The sequence below is a fragment of the Cheilinus undulatus genome, linkage group 7 (genome assembly GCF_018320785.1).
Source record: "Cheilinus undulatus linkage group 7, ASM1832078v1, whole genome shotgun sequence".
NCBI lineage: Eukaryota > Metazoa > Chordata > Actinopteri > Labriformes > Labridae > Cheilinus > Cheilinus undulatus.
This window is the reverse complement of record NC_054871.1, coordinates 42969960-42988577: the sequence shown is the minus strand read 5'-3', so window position 1 is coordinate 42988577 and position 18618 is coordinate 42969960. Positions and strand designations below refer to the sequence as shown.

At 39.6% G+C, this 18618-nt stretch overlaps 1 protein-coding gene across 1 annotated transcript in view; it reads left to right on the top strand.

The window, feature by feature from the left end:
• The window catches only part of LOC121511708 (inactive N-acetylated-alpha-linked acidic dipeptidase-like protein 2), a 492988-nt gene that overhangs the window by 138828 nt on the left and 335542 nt on the right, over positions 1-18618 (top strand). The window contains exons 5-6 of the mRNA XM_041790471.1: positions 5521-5640; positions 12913-13045. Coding sequence (XP_041646405.1) covers positions 5521-5640; positions 12913-13045 — 253 coding nt within the window. The remainder of the gene's footprint in view (positions 1-5520; positions 5641-12912; positions 13046-18618) is intronic.

Below are 18618 nucleotides of genomic sequence, written 5' to 3'. Positions count from 1 at the left end.
AGGCTGGGCTGATCTGCCCACAGCTCCACCAGCTGCTCCTCTTTCTGGACAGTCCATATCTTCGACGTTTCACTGCCAGTGTTTCTTGTTTGTCCATGCTGCTCTGCTGCTTTGTGGTTGTTTTGACCAGCAGGTTTCCTGTTTCCGGTTTTGTCAGAGCTCATCTATTGGTTGTTGATAGTGTTACGTCACTGCGACTTGTGATCATATCAAATACGTTTGATATGATTGCAAGTCCAAGACTTGGAAAAGACTGATATAAATTAGCGCAGATTACCACCTTAAACTTAACGATAGAGATGACGGGAGTGGCAGTGACTCCAGTAAGACTCCTAAAGTTTACTAAAGACTTTCAGTTTTTAGTCTGTGAATGTGAAAATCTTTTGGTGTAAGCCCAGCATTAGGTGGCTGTGGCCCAGAGATAAAACCGGATGTCTTTCAGTGATAAGGTTTGTGGTTTAAATACAGCTCCTCTGTCCTTGGGCAAGACACTGAACCCCATATACCTCAAAATTGTAAAACTAGAGGGATGTCAATATGTCCAAGTGGAGTTTGTGAACTCTGATGTGCAGTTTTAAGGCTGTTGTTTTATAAAGACTTTGAGAATGACTTTCCCAAAGCTGGCTCTCTTCTATCCTGCCTCTTTGTGTTGTCTGACAAAATGACAGGGTGATTGTGAAGCCACTTAATTTACTTGATGTGATAAGAGTTAATTGCAGGTTGGATTTGAGCCTTCAATCAGTGGAGAGGAGTAACAATCCTTGACCCCTTCTTCCTACGCCCTACATGCCTTCATTTTTTTTCAGTTGCTTCTCTTTTCCCATATTCTGAAGTCAAAAAGAGTGACTAGGAAAGAGGCATGCATATTTCATTCAGATTTTTTTTTCTTCCCAGATTCTTGCTCTCTTTTAAATCTCACATTCTCCCAATTATTTTTGAGGAGATAAGGGATTTATTTTTTATCAGGGTCCATGTTGATTAAAGTTTGCTTTTGACTTAAAACCTGCATACCTCTGATTTAGACTTAGATATTTAAAAAGGTCCTTGACCAGACTTTCAGTCAAAAAAGGTGCAAATCTTTGAGCATGGCTCATTTTTCTAAAACACTTGAAATAGGGATAGCAGTAGTAGTTAAAGAAGTAGTAGCAGTAGTAGAGGTAGTAGAAGCAGTAGCAGCAGTAGCAGTATAGAAGTAGTAGCAGTAGAAGCTCTAGCAGTAATCGCAGTTGAAGTAGTAGCAGCAGTAATAGCAGCAATAGAAGTAATAATAGTAGCAGTGGTAGCAGTAAAGCAGGAGTAGTAGTAGCAGTATTAGCAATAGCAGCAACAGTAGCACCAGTAGCAGTAGAAACATTAGTAACAGTAGCAGCAGTAGCAGTCGTAACAATATAGTAGCAACAGTAGTAGCCCTAAAAGCAGTAGTGGTATTACACGTAATAGGATATTGCCTTAAAGTGTAGTTTCAAGCAATGAAACTATACAGGAAGTCATTTTTAAAATATATATAACATTTTTTATCAAGTTCAAAAATACTCCAGGTCACATGACCATCTCTCATTGTAAGTCAGATTTTCACCAGAAATTGTGACAAAACTTTTGTTTAGCCTACTGTATTAGTTCATCATTTTAGCTAACATTGGTCTATATTTGTGAGCCTGACTGAAACCAAAAAGGAACATCTAATTATTCTGTTGATTCAATTTCTGTGTTAAACATTCAGTAGCTAAAAACAGTATTTTTTAACACTTTGTTTATCCCCCTCTGTTAGTGTAACTCATTTATAAACTGAACCATAAACACAGAGATTTTTTAATTAAAAAATATATATTAATATAATATAATACAAAATATAATATAGTAATAAACTATCCAATAAATGTTTAAAATTGATATCTCTTAAAGTCTTTTAAGCTACCCTAATGCCTAAGTGAATGGTATTTGTGGGTGCAAAGAGTTTTTATCATGCTTTATATCCAGTAATTATCAATACTAAGTGATATTTCCTGATTGTGTGTTGCTCACACACAAACAGAGCAGTGTTCGTCGCACTGTGTACTCTGGAGAGGCTCATTAGCTTTATGGGCAGCATGCAACGCTAATGTGCATATGTCCATGCCAACTGACCGAGCAGACCACCAGCTTTACAAAAATTAGACTTTCGTGGGACAACTTAGACTATAGAATAGATAAGACTACAGGTGCATAGGTAATGGGACACTGAGCTGCTTGTATTGCACAGTCGCCTCAGTGTTTGATTTCTCCTCCATGGCAGTTACGTGTAGTGGACTGGATGGGACGGTGTCACATGACTACTCCTCCTTCTATTTGGGGGGGTTCTGGCAGACTACATGCCTTGCGGCGGCTGACTCTGCAGCCAGTAGTGTGTTTTTAAGGGGATAGTGCATTAGTAGGAACAAATTACTTTTTGATCACCCTGCACTGGTGTGAGCTGACAATCCAACACCTCTGTTAAAAAGTTGGTTTGAAATTGCCTTTCTTTTTCTTTGCTAAAAATTGCTTGAGCTCTGAAATGCCATATTGGATTTGCTACTTCTGTCAAAATGGGGACAAAAATGTGTATTTGACAGGCCTGCAAAATCCATAATGTTTGGCACTGTTGTGGCTCATCAGCCTAGGGTGTGTCAGCAGAGAGTCTGGTCAGACACTCAGCTCTCTTTTAACCATTGAATGATATAATTCAACATGGCTGTCAATGGAGAGTTTGTAGGCTAAACGCTGTTGAAACAATAGAATTCAACTGTGGTAGCTACACAGTCCATTGGTTTAAAATGAACACTTAAAGATTCAATCAACATTCATCTTCTGCATTACCATTGTTCAAAAACCTAGCTGAAATCTTTGTGTCTGCCAGTCTGGGTAAAGAGCCAAATTCTTTGTCTAAACAGGAGAGTGATGCTATAAGCCTCAGCCAGACAGAGGCCACTTTGTTGTTAATTTCATTACCTCGCAGAGATGAAATGGAAGAAAAAAAAGGAGAGAGCAAAGAGAGGGGCGGATCTAGTTCAAGCATCTGAGTGCGCACAGAGATTCTTCTGTATTTCAATTTGCTGCTTCTTGTACTGCTCCATGGTCTGCAGTTTAAATGGAGGGCTTTTATGATGCAAATGCAGGCAGGAGTGATAAATCTCCCTCGCTCGCCTCTCCTGGGCACCCCTGATGCAAAAGATGTTCTCTCTCTCTCTCTCTACTCTCACTCGCACTCACTTGAACTCTTCCTCACTTTCTCTCAGCTGCAGCATCGCGTTACACTCGCCCCCAGGCCACATGAAAAATGAATCAGGCCCAGGTGATGCAGTGAGGGGGGTGGGGAGGGGCAGAGAGAGCGAGAAAGGTGTTACTTAGAGAGAGGAACACAGCGGAGAGAGAGAGAGAGACCCCAAAAAGTGATGCTTTGACTTTCCTCAACTACCTCTGGGTCACCTTAATTGAAAACACTCAGTCACAGGCATGCACATTTATAGTATAGGCTGCAATCAGATTTTATTACGGTGTCTTTATATTGATTATATTGTTAGTAGCTGTACTTATTGCACCCATACTAGCAAGTCTCTACAAAGTCTTTAGTGACATGATGAGTATATGTTTAATTTTATAGTTAGGTGTAACAGTTCACAGAGGTCACAGTTTAGTTTGAACCTCGGTTTTGGCGTCAAGGTTTGTTACAGGCTCAGTTAAAAAGGATAAATGCCACAAGAAATTTTGGATGCATACCTCTTGGTTTCTCTTTTTTTTTTACTTTATGAAATAGTCTGACTGGCCCATCAGGCACCCACAACAATGGCACGTTCAAAATCACTTAAATCACCCTTTGTCCCCATTAACATGCACAGTTTGACATTCTGCACATCATCTTGAATGTGTCTACATGCCTAATTGCAATGGTTGCTGCAATATGATTGGCTCCTTTTGCAGCTATAACAGCCTCCTCTCTTCTGTTTTGATTAGTTCTCTGTGAATCTGTGCCCGTTCAGTCTGTAGAGTATTTATGAGGTCAGGCACTGATGTTGGATCAGAAGGTCTTGCTGACAATCTCTGTTCCAGTTCATCCCAAAGGTCCACAATGAGTTCAGCGCTTTGTGTGGACCAGTCAAGTTCTTCCACACCTAATTCATGTCTTTATGACTTTATAGTCCTTGGTTTGTGCACTGGGGTACAGTCATGTTGGAATAGAAAAGGGTCTTCCCCAGGTTTGGTGGATGCCAGGAGAATGTTACCTTCCTGACAGCACTGAAGTTCGGTGGAAGAGGTATAACGTATGGGGCTGTTTTTCAGGGTTTGGGCTAGACCCCTTATCTCCGGTGAAGGCCAATCTTAAAGGTCACATATTTTACCCTTTAAGACAAGTTTATATTGGGCTCAGAGGTCCCCAAAAAATGCCTGTGAAGTTTGTTGCTGAAAAAAAACACTCCAGTATGGGAATTTTGCATGTCTAAAAAAAACCCTCTGTTTCAGCCCTGCTCAGAACGAGCTGTTTCTGTGTCTGTGTCTTTAAATGATAATGAGCTGCATGAATCCGCCCCTCACTCCACCCCTCTCAGGAAATGGATGTAGCTCAATGGATGTGGATCTCCTGATCCTCCTCTCAGGAGAGGAAGGCAGAACATATTTTTGTTAGAAAAGCCTGAAAAAGCACATTTTGCATAATATGTGACTTTTAATTCTTCAGCATACCAAGACGTGCGACAATGCCGTGATTCCAACTTTTTGGCAACAGTTTGGGGAATGTCTTTTTATTCCAACACAACTGTGTCTGTGACTGTGGTTTGACGAGTTCAGCGTGGAAGAACTTGACTGGCCCACACAGAGTCCTAACCTCAACACCAACAAGCAACTTTTGGATGAACTAGAATGGAGATTCCCAGCCACTTGTAAATGCTCTACAGAATGAATGCCCCAAAAATTCCCATAAAAACATGCCAAAATATTGGAAATCCTTCAAAGAAAAGTGGAAGCTGTTACAGTTGTAAAAGAGGGACCACCTCCATTCTTAAGTATATGTATTTGAATACAATGGCATTACAGTCCCTGTTGGAATAATGGTCAATGGCCAAATCCTTTTGTCCATATAGTGTATCTCTAACTTTCTGACTGAGTCAATTGGAAATAGAAAAAAAATCACATCTGCTGTAGCTTTTAAAGTAAACTTAATATTGGTCAAACATCCATGGTGCAGATAAGGAGATTTTGGATCCCACAGATGGACAAAGCTTGTCCTTCAGCTCTTTTAAGTCAGTCAGTTTTAGAGAAAAGGAAAACAGATACTATTTTGTGATTGTATAAAATCCTGAGGGTCATGACAAAGTGCATTTTTTATAACCTTGTATGAGAATACAATGAGTAAGAACACTGCTCGCGAGGATGAATTACCCTTAAAGGTCAACAGATGTCTAGGCTGCATTTTACACACAAAGATCTTCACAATAAGCACTGAAATTGGACATTTAGCAGTGATTCAATGAGTAACTGACCCTGAGCCTCTGTGCTCTCTCTCATCCACAGGGGGAGGTGGTGGACGTCCAATATGGCAGCGTGGATGACTTGAGGAGAGCAAAAGACAGCCTGAACCTCACCAACCAGATTGCTGTGGTCAAGCTTGGCCAAGCACCTCTGCTGTACAAGGTAAAATCAAATCAATGCTCAGCAAAAAGCCTCCGCTCTGCTCTGCTGGTTAGGGATTCACAGACTGAATGTGACTGTTGCACTTGTGATCCACCCAAGACTATCATCCAGCAACAGGAAGAATATTCACCCTAGAATGAAATTTTTGATATTTAAAAATAAGTCTAAGTGAAAGGTTTAAATTAAAAGCCTTTTCATATCAGAGGATTTAAACTGAGTCTCCAAAATGATATTAGGTTTTTCATATTCTTACATCTTATGGCTTACTGCCCTTTGAAGAAACTAAATGCAGTTTGTTGCACAGGGATTTTTAAACCAAATAGTGCTGTACATACAGGGTTTCTCATGCATTATACATCTTTTTTCTTATGTTTGTTTTGCATAATCATATCAAAGTTATCTCTTGCACCTGCATTTTTTGACTCAACACATAGAAATGAAAGAGAAACAAAATGAGAAGACAAGAAAACAAACTAGTTAAGGAATCATTTTCCCAATTTGCAGCCCATCTAGTTTAACTGTGAAGTTGTGGGGGCCTTTAGGGGTAAGGTAGATGGTTTCAGCATTGTAAACACCTGGAGTTCATACGCACAGGATTGTGGGTTGTGGGCTGTAGAGGACTTTGGGGGCTCTGTGGTAAATTAGAATGGTAACAGCAGGCCAAAAGCACTGGGGTGGGTATACGTCGGGTCATTGTCTTGCTGGAAAACAAATCTCCCAAGCTGTTGCTCTCTTGCAGACTGAATAAAATTGTCCTCCAGATGTTTCCAGTATTTTGCAGCATACATTATATCATCTACTTTTACAAGCCTCCCAGGACCAGCTGTTGAGAAGCATCCCCACAGCATGATGATGCCACCACCATGCTTCACAGTGGGGATAGTAATTTTGTGGTGATGTGCAGAATATCCTCCAAGCAGAGCGTCCTGTCTGATTGGCCAAAAAGCACCATTTTGATCCCATCAGACCAAAGAAATTTCTACCACTTGACCATGGAGTCTCAATAAACATTAAATACAAAAAATAAACTGACAAATGTATAACAAGACTAGCATAGAATCTAGTATATGGCTGACCACAACTGTCTGGGATGCCTGACTGAATTGTGTGTTCTGGCAGAGTGATTTTCAAAAGATGAAAACATAAAGCCCTGTTTGCAGGAAACAGCAAACCTGACACGCCAGCTCAACTCATATCCATTGCATTAATATATTTTACATTTATCTGGGAAAGCTCCCACAGAAAACGTCAGAGCAACAGATTGCATTGTGACCATGCGCTACCGTGCACCCTACCACTGCCTTAGATTGTTAATGGCAGAGCTTCATCTAAAATAGATGCTAAGGCCGGTCAGACTCAGACTGAACTGTTGACTGTCACTTATCACTTTGCTAGGCTAATGGTAGCATGGATTAAGCCTCATGTGGGCACTACAACTACACAGATCTATTCAGGGGCAGAAATTAAGCCTGTGATGGTAATGATACTGAATTACCACCCACAATTAACTTTTGATATAAATTAGGGCACCAGGTGAAGATCAAATATACTGTGAATGCAGTGTGAGAAAGAGAGAGAGAGAGCAGCATTTTATGAGAATTTCAGGACCATGGACAGGGCCAGAAGTGACTGAACCAGCAGTGAAGGGATGGAGACCACAGCAATCCTCTGTTCCATTCAGTCATGGCTTTTGAAGTGAACAAAACAACTCAAAGTTAACGTCCACCAGGCAGCTTTTTCAGGATTTTTCAACAGCTTTACACCTTCTCTATCAGCAGGTGTGTTTTGCTTTTAGAGTTAAAAGCCCTTGTTAAGGTAATCAGCAGCAGTCCAAAATTTCATGATTTTTTCTTTTTTTTTTTTTTTTTTTGTGGTGCTGAATTAAAATGGAAATCATGAAAGTAGATTATCCAGCTGTTTCCTTTGCTTTATACATTGAACATTACTCTACTCCTGAATGTGAGCGTAGCATTAAATGACAGGCTAATGAGCCATAACAGAGGAAATTGAAGTTACCAAAAAAAAAAAGGAAAGGGAATGTTGAAAGAGGGGTCACCATGCTACATTTACATTCACACAGTTAGACTTTTAAAAATCCATTAAATCACTCCGCACCTCTTGCCACATGGGAACCTTCCAGCAACAGGCTGCTGACCCATTTTTCCTCCTCGCCCACAGTTTGTGACAAATTTGATCAGGTGTGCTTCATAATGTCTCTGTGTGTCAGCAGCTGAGAGAAATGATCGCCCTTTACACAGAAATGGGGAAGAATGATTGATGAGCCTTGTACTCACACTAATGAGTGTGTGACGGTGACTGCAGGCCCAGTGTTACACATACAGCTGGATTCAAGTACACACAAGGAACACATGTTCTGACCATGTTAGTGTAACTCAATTGGTCACGCTGTTGTAATTCTAGACTTCTAATGGCCACAAGGTCGACATTTCTGCTTGACAACGTAATGAACAGAGAAATAACTTTTTATTTTACAGTAAAATTGTCCTTGATTAACTCTAAACAGCTGTAAAATTCCAGTCAGGCTGTTAGTGGCAAGTCATTGCCAGAACAGGACAATGGGACAAAAGTCTGCAGCTGCATTTACCACTTTCAGACACATGCATAACCCACCACAGCAGACGGTTGAAGTCCTGATGTTGATATTCGGCAACTGTGCATCCAGATGATAATTACAGTCGAGAAAAAGCAACAGAACACAACAAATGATGCTATAACTTTCAAAGTAAAATTGGATTAAACTTCCAGTTAGTGTTAGGCAAGGGTTAAGGTAAGGGTAACCTACAATTTCCACATACAGCGAACGCGTGGCGAACCGCTGGCATCATACTGTGGAGCACATCGCTCCCACATTTCCACAGCTGGCGTTCCAGATCGGCAGCGGCACGTGCCTGGACTGACACTCCGCTCCGCTTCATTTGAGATACTCTGCAGGGCTATTTTCGTCACCAGCGCTGCCAAACCACGTCAATACCCATCAATCAGAAAGCTCCAAAAAATAAAAAAACAACTAAAACAGCTAAAGCAAACAAAGCTACATCAGCTATGTAAGCTACATTGGTAACATAGCTACATAATTAATGTAGCTAAAGCAAAAAAAGGTACATTAGAATATGCTAAAGTTGCTAAAACTATACCCATTTTAGGAGTAGTTATGCCAACGGGGGATTGCTTTAGCTAAAGCTTAAGTCGCTACCTTGGCTTACATAGTAACATTAACCATGTAGCTAGCAAAGCTATGTTAGCCTGGCAAGCTAAGTAGGTAACTTAAATTCATTACTAACGTAGTTCAATATAAAGAAAATGAAGCTGTTAGATTATACTGCCTTTGCTAAAGCTAGAAAAGTCATTGGTCTCATTCTGCCAGTCGTCTACATTGTTGTCCAGCTCATCAGTGTCCACTCTTTAAGGCAGAGACTCTTCTGTTCACGATAGGTCTGCAGCGCCCTTATTCCCCCAGCACAGACCCGTGTTTGTCCACCAGCTCCTTATATATGCATTGTCCACCCTGTGGCTCCACCAGGACACTAAAGTGGGGCTATAATGACCAGTCAGGTCCCACTCCATGTCAGAGACCATGTAGTGCTCTGCTATGTTCATCATGGTGCAGTCTGATGTTTTATGTGTACCTTAGCTTTAGCTAAAGCTAGCGTAGCTACATTAGCCAATGAAGTAATGTTTACTTTGTAGCTATCAAAACTATGTTTGCTCTGGCTATAGCTCATGAAGCTAAAGCGAGCCATCATTGTTTTAGGAGGAGGGAGTCTGTAGCACCTGAATATGCATTTTAATGTGTCATCTGTTTTTTTTTTTTTTTTTTTTTTTTGTAAAATAATACCTTTAATGTAAAAGACAAAAAATACTGTAGTGTGATATTTAGGCCATATTGCCAACTGTAGACCAGATTTAAGTCTTTTAAAGCTCAGTTGTTCCTGTGTCCTCAAGATAGGAACCCACTCTTGCCCACTCATTTTGAGACAAACACCTATGGGCACATAGGTGTTTTTAGGAAGGTTAATACGCTAACTGGATAACATGGTTGCACTGACAACTCTGTCTGATAGAAAACAATAGCGCCGCACGCCAGAATGCTTTGCTCCGGGTGGCTGTGCCAAGGCCCCAAGTCTGCAGATGCACCTCCCCCGTGCTGCATATACATGAGTTCGTGCAGACCACACTACTTGCTGACAAATCAGTTTGTTTGTTTGCATGTGAAGATTTCATAAACCGTTAGCATATAAAGGTGTTTTTTGTAGCGTTTAACAGTATCAATTTTAAGTTTATATTCTGTCTGCATTATGTGAAAGTGTTTAAATGTGGCTGTGTTTGTGTGTGTGTTTGTGAGCTGCGTCCCTGTTTTCCAGTGAAGGACAGAGTTGTGAAGAGAGGAAATGACCGTGGCTGGTGTCACATATTCAATAAAATAGTCATCTACACTCATAAAAGACAAGGACGCTACATCTCCCATGGACAACAATGAAATACTGCTCTGCACAATGCAGCAGGAGCAATGGCAGCAGCACAATTCCTCTGAGCTGGTGCCTTACATCTATTATATCAGTGATGCTGACTAAATATACGGTAGCTCAGAACGTGAGTTTGATCATGATGAGTGAACAACCAGTCACATGAAGACAAAAATAAAAAAAGACTAAATGAAAGAAGTCCCTTGAGCAATAGACTTTCTTAATTTTGACTAACACTAAATTAGAAGCATTCGATAAAAATGTTTTGTTGTTTGGAAACATTTCCAAATGTTATTTGTGTGCTTTCAAGCACAGCCACACAGATAAGTAAAGTAACACTGCCATGTTCTTTTGGAAAGTCACTTCACACTAAAACAAACTTTGATGGCCTAAGGAGACACTAACTTTTCCTGTCATTTATTTTCCTTTATTATAGTTGGGGCAAGCACCTTCCTGTTGTTTTCATGTTGTTTACCCTTTAAAAACTGATACTTCAAATAATAGCCTGAAAATGACATTTCTATTAAACCTTCTGAATTGAAAAAAAATTGCCATAAAATTTCACTTATAATTTTCTTATCACATTTGATATGCAAGGCATTTTTTTGGCAACTGATAACTGCACCAGAGGGCAGAATACATGTACCAGGTTTTTAAGGAGAGGACTGATCGTGTTTTTCAGATAGAGGTCTCACAAACTTGCATAACAAAGGGTTTTAAGATGCTGATCAATAGTATAAAATAAAAAAAAATAAACGCTCTAAAGTTAGAGCTTCTGCTGGCAAGGCCACCCATTAGGGAGGATAAAGGGGAGAGCCGTGTGGGGCAAAACAAGGGGCCCGTGGAAGTCAGAAAATTCAGGGTCCACTGTAAAGTTAATATTTTATGATATTATAATATTTTTAAAAATGAGATGTCTCACCTCAAGAGGCTATCGTTGAATAAATTCAATTCAGCAAATACAATAAAACTGAATAAATGTGAAAGGAGGCAAAAAAGGTAAAATAAGCGAAATGAGTTTAAAGTGGCAAAAATTAGCAAAAGAAAAGTGTTGACAAAGTGGTTACACAGAGGCAAAAACTGGTAAAAAGTGGCAAAAATTGATTAAGAAAAGGTAAAAAATGTGCAGAAAAATTATGAAACGTGGTTTTAAATGGCTAAAATTGATTAAATGTGTCAAATGGGCAAAAAGTGGTTTTAAAAAATGGGTGGCGAATGTAGTGAAAAGTAGCAAAAATAAATCAAAAGTTGCAGAAAACATCAGAACCCAGTAATGAACTGGGGGCCTATTCACCAGGGTTTATTAGGGGCCCAGTTCATTACTGGGTTCTGGTGTTACCCTTTTTTATGACACTTTTTAAGCCTGTTACATCACCTAATTTTTTTTTTTCACATTTGACATTTTCTGCAACTTTTGATTTATTTTTGCTACTTTTCACTACTTTCGGCCCAGCTGATTCTGAGGGCGGGCCTGTCTGCTTGTAGGTCTGCTCTCACACTGTGAGGCTGTGCAGTTGTATGTCCAAACTATACAACATGCCAGAAATCCATCAGAGTCTGGAGTAGCTGGCTGGGCTGTGTTCATGCAATGCGCAACAAATGATGAACAATCAGGCTGAAAGTCAGACGGACTTCCATACGAGTCATGGTACTCAAAACTTGTCACTGAATCGGCTGAAAATTGTACAGTTTATTGTAAGCTTTACACCTTCATCCTGTTTCTGTTTTCCTGTCACTCATCCACATGTAGTTGAGAAAAAAGGAACTGAGTGAGAAGCTGATAGCAAAGGCAGAAAGGAATATTTTCTTTATCACTCAACAGAACTTTAGAAGCGCCGATATTAGTACATCAAAAATAGCCCTGCTTGTGTTTAAATGTTGAACTCTAACTTGTATCATCACGGAGGAAAAACTATTCACTCTTCTATCATTTGTTTCTCCACATTCAAAGACAAACGCTTGATGTCACAGTTTTTAAACTAAAATAAATAGTGTGGACAGTGAGCATCTAATGCTGCAGGATGCAAAGCCATGTCATATGTAAGCTGTGAAATGCAGCACAAAGTCTTAAAATAGAGCTGGACATTAGAAATATCTTCGCATTATGTAGTGAAAACAATTATGTCAGGCCTGCATGCAGAATAAGTTCCTCAGGCATGAAAACTCATTTTGACCCAGCTTCATCTAGCTTTTTTATAATGAATACGATTGTTTGTTTTTTCTTTCTTAGTGTTATTTTTTAATGATCTTCAGAAAATTGTGTGATATTTTTGCATTTACCCATTTATTTTAGCAACTTATTGAATGTTCAATCTGAGCAGAGCCAGTCTAAAGGGTACATGTTTTTCCTGCCATGTTGTTTTCATTACTTTTTTTTTCCTGAAGCAAAAATGGATCTCTGATAAAATGACTTCCTGCACCAAACAAGAAAGACAAATTTAGCAAGTGAGCAGTGTGAAGCATCTATCCACAACCAGCTTCTTTCCCCGAAGGATTTGTCGGTGCTATATGTGTAAATTGGCTGATTTTTTTGTGTCTTCCAACCAGCGTTGTTTCTAACAAGCCCTAACAGCTTTATTTGTGATAATAAGCCAGCGTTGTTTCTTTCTGTTCCAAAACAGCAGTCATGTTTCCTGCAGATAACGTTTCCATCATTCTGATGTGTCTATGAAGGTGTGAGTGGTTTTCCTGACACGTATTAGAGAACTGTTATTGTCATGTGTTCTCTCTGTGTCTATGTGCGTTAATATCTGTCTTTATTTAATTGTGTTCTTCTCTGTTTGTCCAGCTCTCTCTGCTGTCTCAGCTGGGTTTTGGTGGTGTTTTGCTCTACATTGACCCATGTGATGCTCCCCCTGGACGCCACACCTGGCACCAAGCCTTCAGAGTCACTCTGAACCCCGGAGGGAACCCTGCCATTGGTGAGTGTGCATGGCCTAATGAGCAGAATGTACTTTTGATTCTCTTCATCCGCTAACGTTTGTGAACGGATGAAACTATATTATTGCAAAAACATCTTGCTTCATAAAGCAGAGTTCAGACCTAAGTTTCATGACATAAAGAAACAACTTTAGCATGTCACAGGGGACGTCTGCAGCTGTGTGAAATGAGTGCATCAGTGCGTCTAATGGTGTTGTGATTCAGTTTGTCATGTAGTTTTTATGTCCTCTCTATAGCAGTAAGCTGAGAAATGCCTCAGGGACATTTGCTGTTAACAAATTGGACTTTTAAATGCACACTTATGATAATAATATTGATACTTTTATTTTGAAAGGTTTCAATCAAAGTGCTGTACATAGATTTAAAAGAGCAGACATAAAAACCTATGAACTGGTCTAATCTTGGCGATATTTCTGAGGTAGAAAAACGGCTATCGTCACTGCAAAACAAAAGGGTCTGATCGGAAAGCATAACAAGATTCTGTCTTTGCAATGAATTACACAGTCACCCAAAGACAGAGTGAAACTTTCAGACCCGATTTGTACTGTGCATGTGCAAACATGCGTCTATATCTGCTTGGCATTAATTCTAACCCTAATGTTGTAATGCTAAACCTAAGAATGGTTTTGTAACAGAATAAATGCACAAAATTTGGCAATTATAAGGCTTCTCATAAAAACACTGAATGCAAAAGGGTTTTCAACAAACTAACCATTATTTTTTGCGAAGTTAAGGTAAAATATAGGGCTTCAAATTTTCCTAAATAAAGAGCCGTTTGGGAGTCGTAAGAGCCGGCTCTTCTTTAGGAGCTGAGCCAAAAGAGCCGGCTCTCTAAAAAGAGCCAAACTTCCCATCACAGGCAGGGAAAACCTTCCCTTAAGAAACGAGACACCACTTGACTGCTGTTTATCATCACACATTGCCAATAAACAGTGTGTCATCAGAGGTGAATATAAAGCTTCGACCATCTCCGTGTTGATCTTCTCCATTTATTATACAGTTAATAGCCCTGGTTTACACATGTACATACAGAAAATAAAATAAACTCCCATCCCTAGTAGCTAAAGATTGAACATATGATAAAACACAACTGTTCTCTTTTCTATAACCATTTTTAGACACTCTTTTATGTCCATTGTGCCATTTTGCAAGTGAACACAGTGCATGGTGGGAAATCCATCATACACTTTGGTTTTAAATGTGGTCCTGAAAAATCTTTGTTTATGTAGCTCTTAACCTTAGCCCTCAATTCAGAAGAGAACTGGAATACCCCTAACCTTGCAAAGCAGATGCATTCGTCTGTTTCTGTGTTTCTCACTGGCAACTCCATCTTGCAAAGCTCCCATCTGAACAGTTCCGGCCCAGTTTGATGTGACAGGACCAATCAGCGGCAAGGGGCAGTACTTTTGGGTGCTTCGGAGTCGTGACTTAAGCAAGCAGCAACAAGAGGCAGGTGCTATTATGGCGGAAGACATTAACGTGGATGCTGCTAAAGGGCCAATCTTCTCAGAACTTGACGACATTTCTTTGTTAAAAGACGAACAAAGAACAGGTGTGAGTTGTTTTCTTTTAAAAAAACGGCAAAAGTCGTGCACTGGCATGTACAGTCGCGATGGGTCGCGTTATTCAGTTCTCTATGGAGTTTACTCCTTGGTAGAGGCGCACCTCGGTAGCAGCTACGTCCCATGCTTTGTTGCTCTGATTGGCCTGTAAAGATGTGACAGATAGAATGTCCGTCCAATCACCCTCCGAGTTTTTTTTTCAAAGGCTCTCCACCTTCCCAAACGCTGTGTACGAGAGACATCCATCTGGTGTGTCAGGTTAGGATACCCCTTCACCTGACGCAAACATGCAAAACCAAGGGGACAGGCTATGATAAGAGCTAAGGGGTAGAAATGGGATTAACCCTTTGTCAAGCTGGCACAATAACAATCATTTCGATCTTAGCTGAGTTTAGTAGTGGGATATTTGCTGTTCCTCACTGCAGCCAGAAAGGCCTCAAGTTTATTTGTGTCCAATCCACCCTTGTAGGGCAACTGGCATATACAATTTTAAATCCTCTGCATAACAGTGAAATGCAATCCCAAATGTGTGCATAATTCGCCAAAGGGCCCAGAACAGATCCCCATTCTAACAGCAGACATGACTGAGAGTACACATTGCTGTATTAGATGTGTTGAAATCTATCTGACAGGTGAGACCTCAACCATCAGAGAACCTGGCCTGAGATGCCAAAACCATTCTCAAGTCCGTCCAGTAAAATACAGCAGTCCACTGTGTTGAAAACAGCTAAGCTCTAACAATAAAGCAGACTGTGCATGCAAAAGTTAGTGTTGTTAGAGCCATGATATTGGACTTTTTTCTGCTCATTTAAGTGACTACTTTGACTTTTATGATTGTGTGTAGTTATGGTGTGTGTGATTTATTTGGTTGTATTTTTGAGTGTGTGGTTGAGAGTTTTTGTAGTTTTGCTGGGAGGGGTTTGTGCAATTTCATTGTATTAATGCAATGACAATAAAGGCTTCTGTTCTGTTCTATTTGCATTCAAATTGTCTGTAGCTGGTATTTAGACCCTGAAAATAATTGAAGTGTACAACAGGAGTACATGTTGAAAAGCAGAGACCTCATGAACATTTATTTGACATCATCTATGACTTCCTCCACAATATCCAGCATGTATTTATTCAGTACTTCAGGAAATGTGAATGTTAGCTTCTTTTTTGACAAGATCTCTGGTGCATGGGGGGAAGGTGCTCTGGCTTCTGTTGGGCTGAGCCATGGCTACACCACGGTTGTACATCTCCTTTTATAAGCTGCAGACACTGGTGCCAGCAGGGTGACAATCACAATAACCATTCCAGCACGTAAATGACACCTATGACATCTATATGTTTCCACAGGCACTTACACATCACACAGTGATAGAGAGTAACGGTCCATGTACGGCCCCAAAAACTCAAACCACGTTGTCAACTGACCCTTTAAACAACAGACAGCTGCTAAATATTTAAAGCATTGCACTGGGCCTGTTACAGAGCTGTTTCAGAGGACAAAAAGCAAAAGCCGCTACTGTGCAAACAATTGATTCAAAATTTTGCAACATGATTTTGAGTAAAGCAAAGAAAAGTGATGATAGAACAAGACAAAACGTGTCCCCTACTACTAACAACAACAAGCCAGATGAAGAAATAGAACGATGGAAATTAGATTTCATTACTACCTAAGAGAAGTTATTTTTTCATCCCCTAGTGTCAAACTCTCGGAACAGCTTCCTTATCTATTTCAGTATCCTTATGAATATTCATCGGTTGACTCAATCATTTGTCTGGCACACTTTTTTGATGTGTTTTAACCAATATACTGAAAGCAGCTGAGGGAAGGCTCGGTGTCGGAAACAGACATCATCACAAAAGAAAAATCTTAAACACAGTGTTTCTGGGGAAAACCTCTGAACCTGGCATTTCTCAATTTGAAAAACCCTCCTGTGTGATGCCTCAGAACTTTAAATTCTGTAAGAATGCATCTTTTGCAAATAAGGCACATTGGTTTTGCAGTTAAACAAATAAATACTTTTCTGTAAGCTGTAAGTTAGTTTCTAAAGTGGTGACAGCCTTCAATGGTCTTCTAAACTCTCCTTAGGAAACTGATGGGTAACATCAGTCAGACAACAATAATTTGCAAAACAACAAATCAGCATTGGGATGTGTTGTAACTAACATGATCAAAATAAGAATATATAAAAACATAATGACCCTTATGTCATCTGTAAAGATATCCAAATTTATATATTTATAGTAAATTCACTATCCCAAGTCCAATAAAGTTGAGGCACTGTAAGATGTAAATAAAAACAGAATGCAATGATTCACAAATTTCATAAACCCATATTCTATTTACAAAATATAAACAACATAGTGAAACTGAGACCTTTTAAAATTTCATGAAAAATATAGGCTCATGTTGGATTTGATAGCAGACACTTAAATAGATAGTGTAGGGACATGACAAGAAAAGTAAGAGGTACTAATAAAAAAACAGCTGGAGGAGTACACAGGCCGATTGGCATCAGGTCGTCACATGATTTGGTATAAAAGGTGAAATTTAGAGAGGCTAGGCTGTCTAAAAACTGTGAAAAAATTAAAAATATATCCCACTGAATATCCCACCATGAACAATACATAATAATATCAAAAGATTTTTAGAATCTGGAGAAATCTCTGTGCACGAGGGACAAGCCCACAGGTCGGTACTGGGTGCTTCTTAGCTCTGGGCCCTCAGGCAGCACTGCATTAAACAGGCATGAATATGTTCTTGAATCCCTCAAGGGCTCAGGAAACTTCCAGAAATCATTGTCTGTCAACACAGTTCACCGTGCCATTTACAAATGCAGGTTAAATCTGTATCATGCAAAGACAGAGACATATGTGAACACAATACAGAAATGCCGTCGCCTTCTACATCTTCTCTGGGCCAAAACTGATTAAAAAAAATTGGAAAACTGTTCTGGGGTCATATGAATCAAAATTCAAAAGTCTTTTTGAGGGAACATTCAGCTTGTTATAAGTAAACAGTTCAAAAGCATGCATCTCTGATGTATGGGGTTGCATTAGTGCCTCTGGCGTGGGCAGCTAACACATCTGGAAAGGCTCTATCAATGCTGAGAAGCTTTTAGAGGTTTTAGGGAAACATATACTCCCATTCAGACATCACCCCTTTAGGGAAGGCCTTGGAGATCTCAACAAGACAATGCTAAACCACATACCACATGCGTCACAACAGCATGGCTTCACGGTAGAAGACTCTGGATGCTGAACTGGCCTGGCTGCGGTCAAGATCTTTCACCATGAAACGGAAAATCCAGCAAGGAAGACTCAGGACTGAGCAGCCAGACTCCTACATCAGAGTATTAATCTCCGAAACTCCAGCAACTGCTCTCTTCACTTTCCAGACATCATTGTTGCATTCTGTTTTTATTTACATTTTACACAGTGTTCCAACTTTTTTGGAACCAGTGTTGTGATTCTAATTTTTCACTAATATTATCACAGAGTATTCATTTATTTTAAAAACAGCTGTGTACACTAGTGGGCATAGAATCAATACACTGTTTAAAACTGTTTAACAATTAACAAAAAAATAATAATTGAGAAATAAAATCACCACCTTGAATTTATAGGAAAGCTTTATTTCATAGAAATACATTAGTTTCTAGTCTGTTGCACCCTCAGCTCTAATTTATTATGAACAAAGAAAAATGCTGTGTGCACTCAGTTGTTAAACAGTATTTTCCAGTACGATGAAACAATAACCAGAAAGAAAGAGAGGAAGAAACTTCAAAATACAACTTCATTAAACCTTTATAAGCCTCATTTTAATGCAAGATATATCCTCACTGATCACTTCATTCGGTATCAGTTTTAACTGCACTGTCACTGCAGATGAAGCTGTTCCTTATAAAGTGATTGTTGAATGAACAAATAAGATGAAAAGGTCTGTATAATGTGGGGAACAGACACCAGTCACTATCTAAAGGCTCTACATTATTATTTATTAC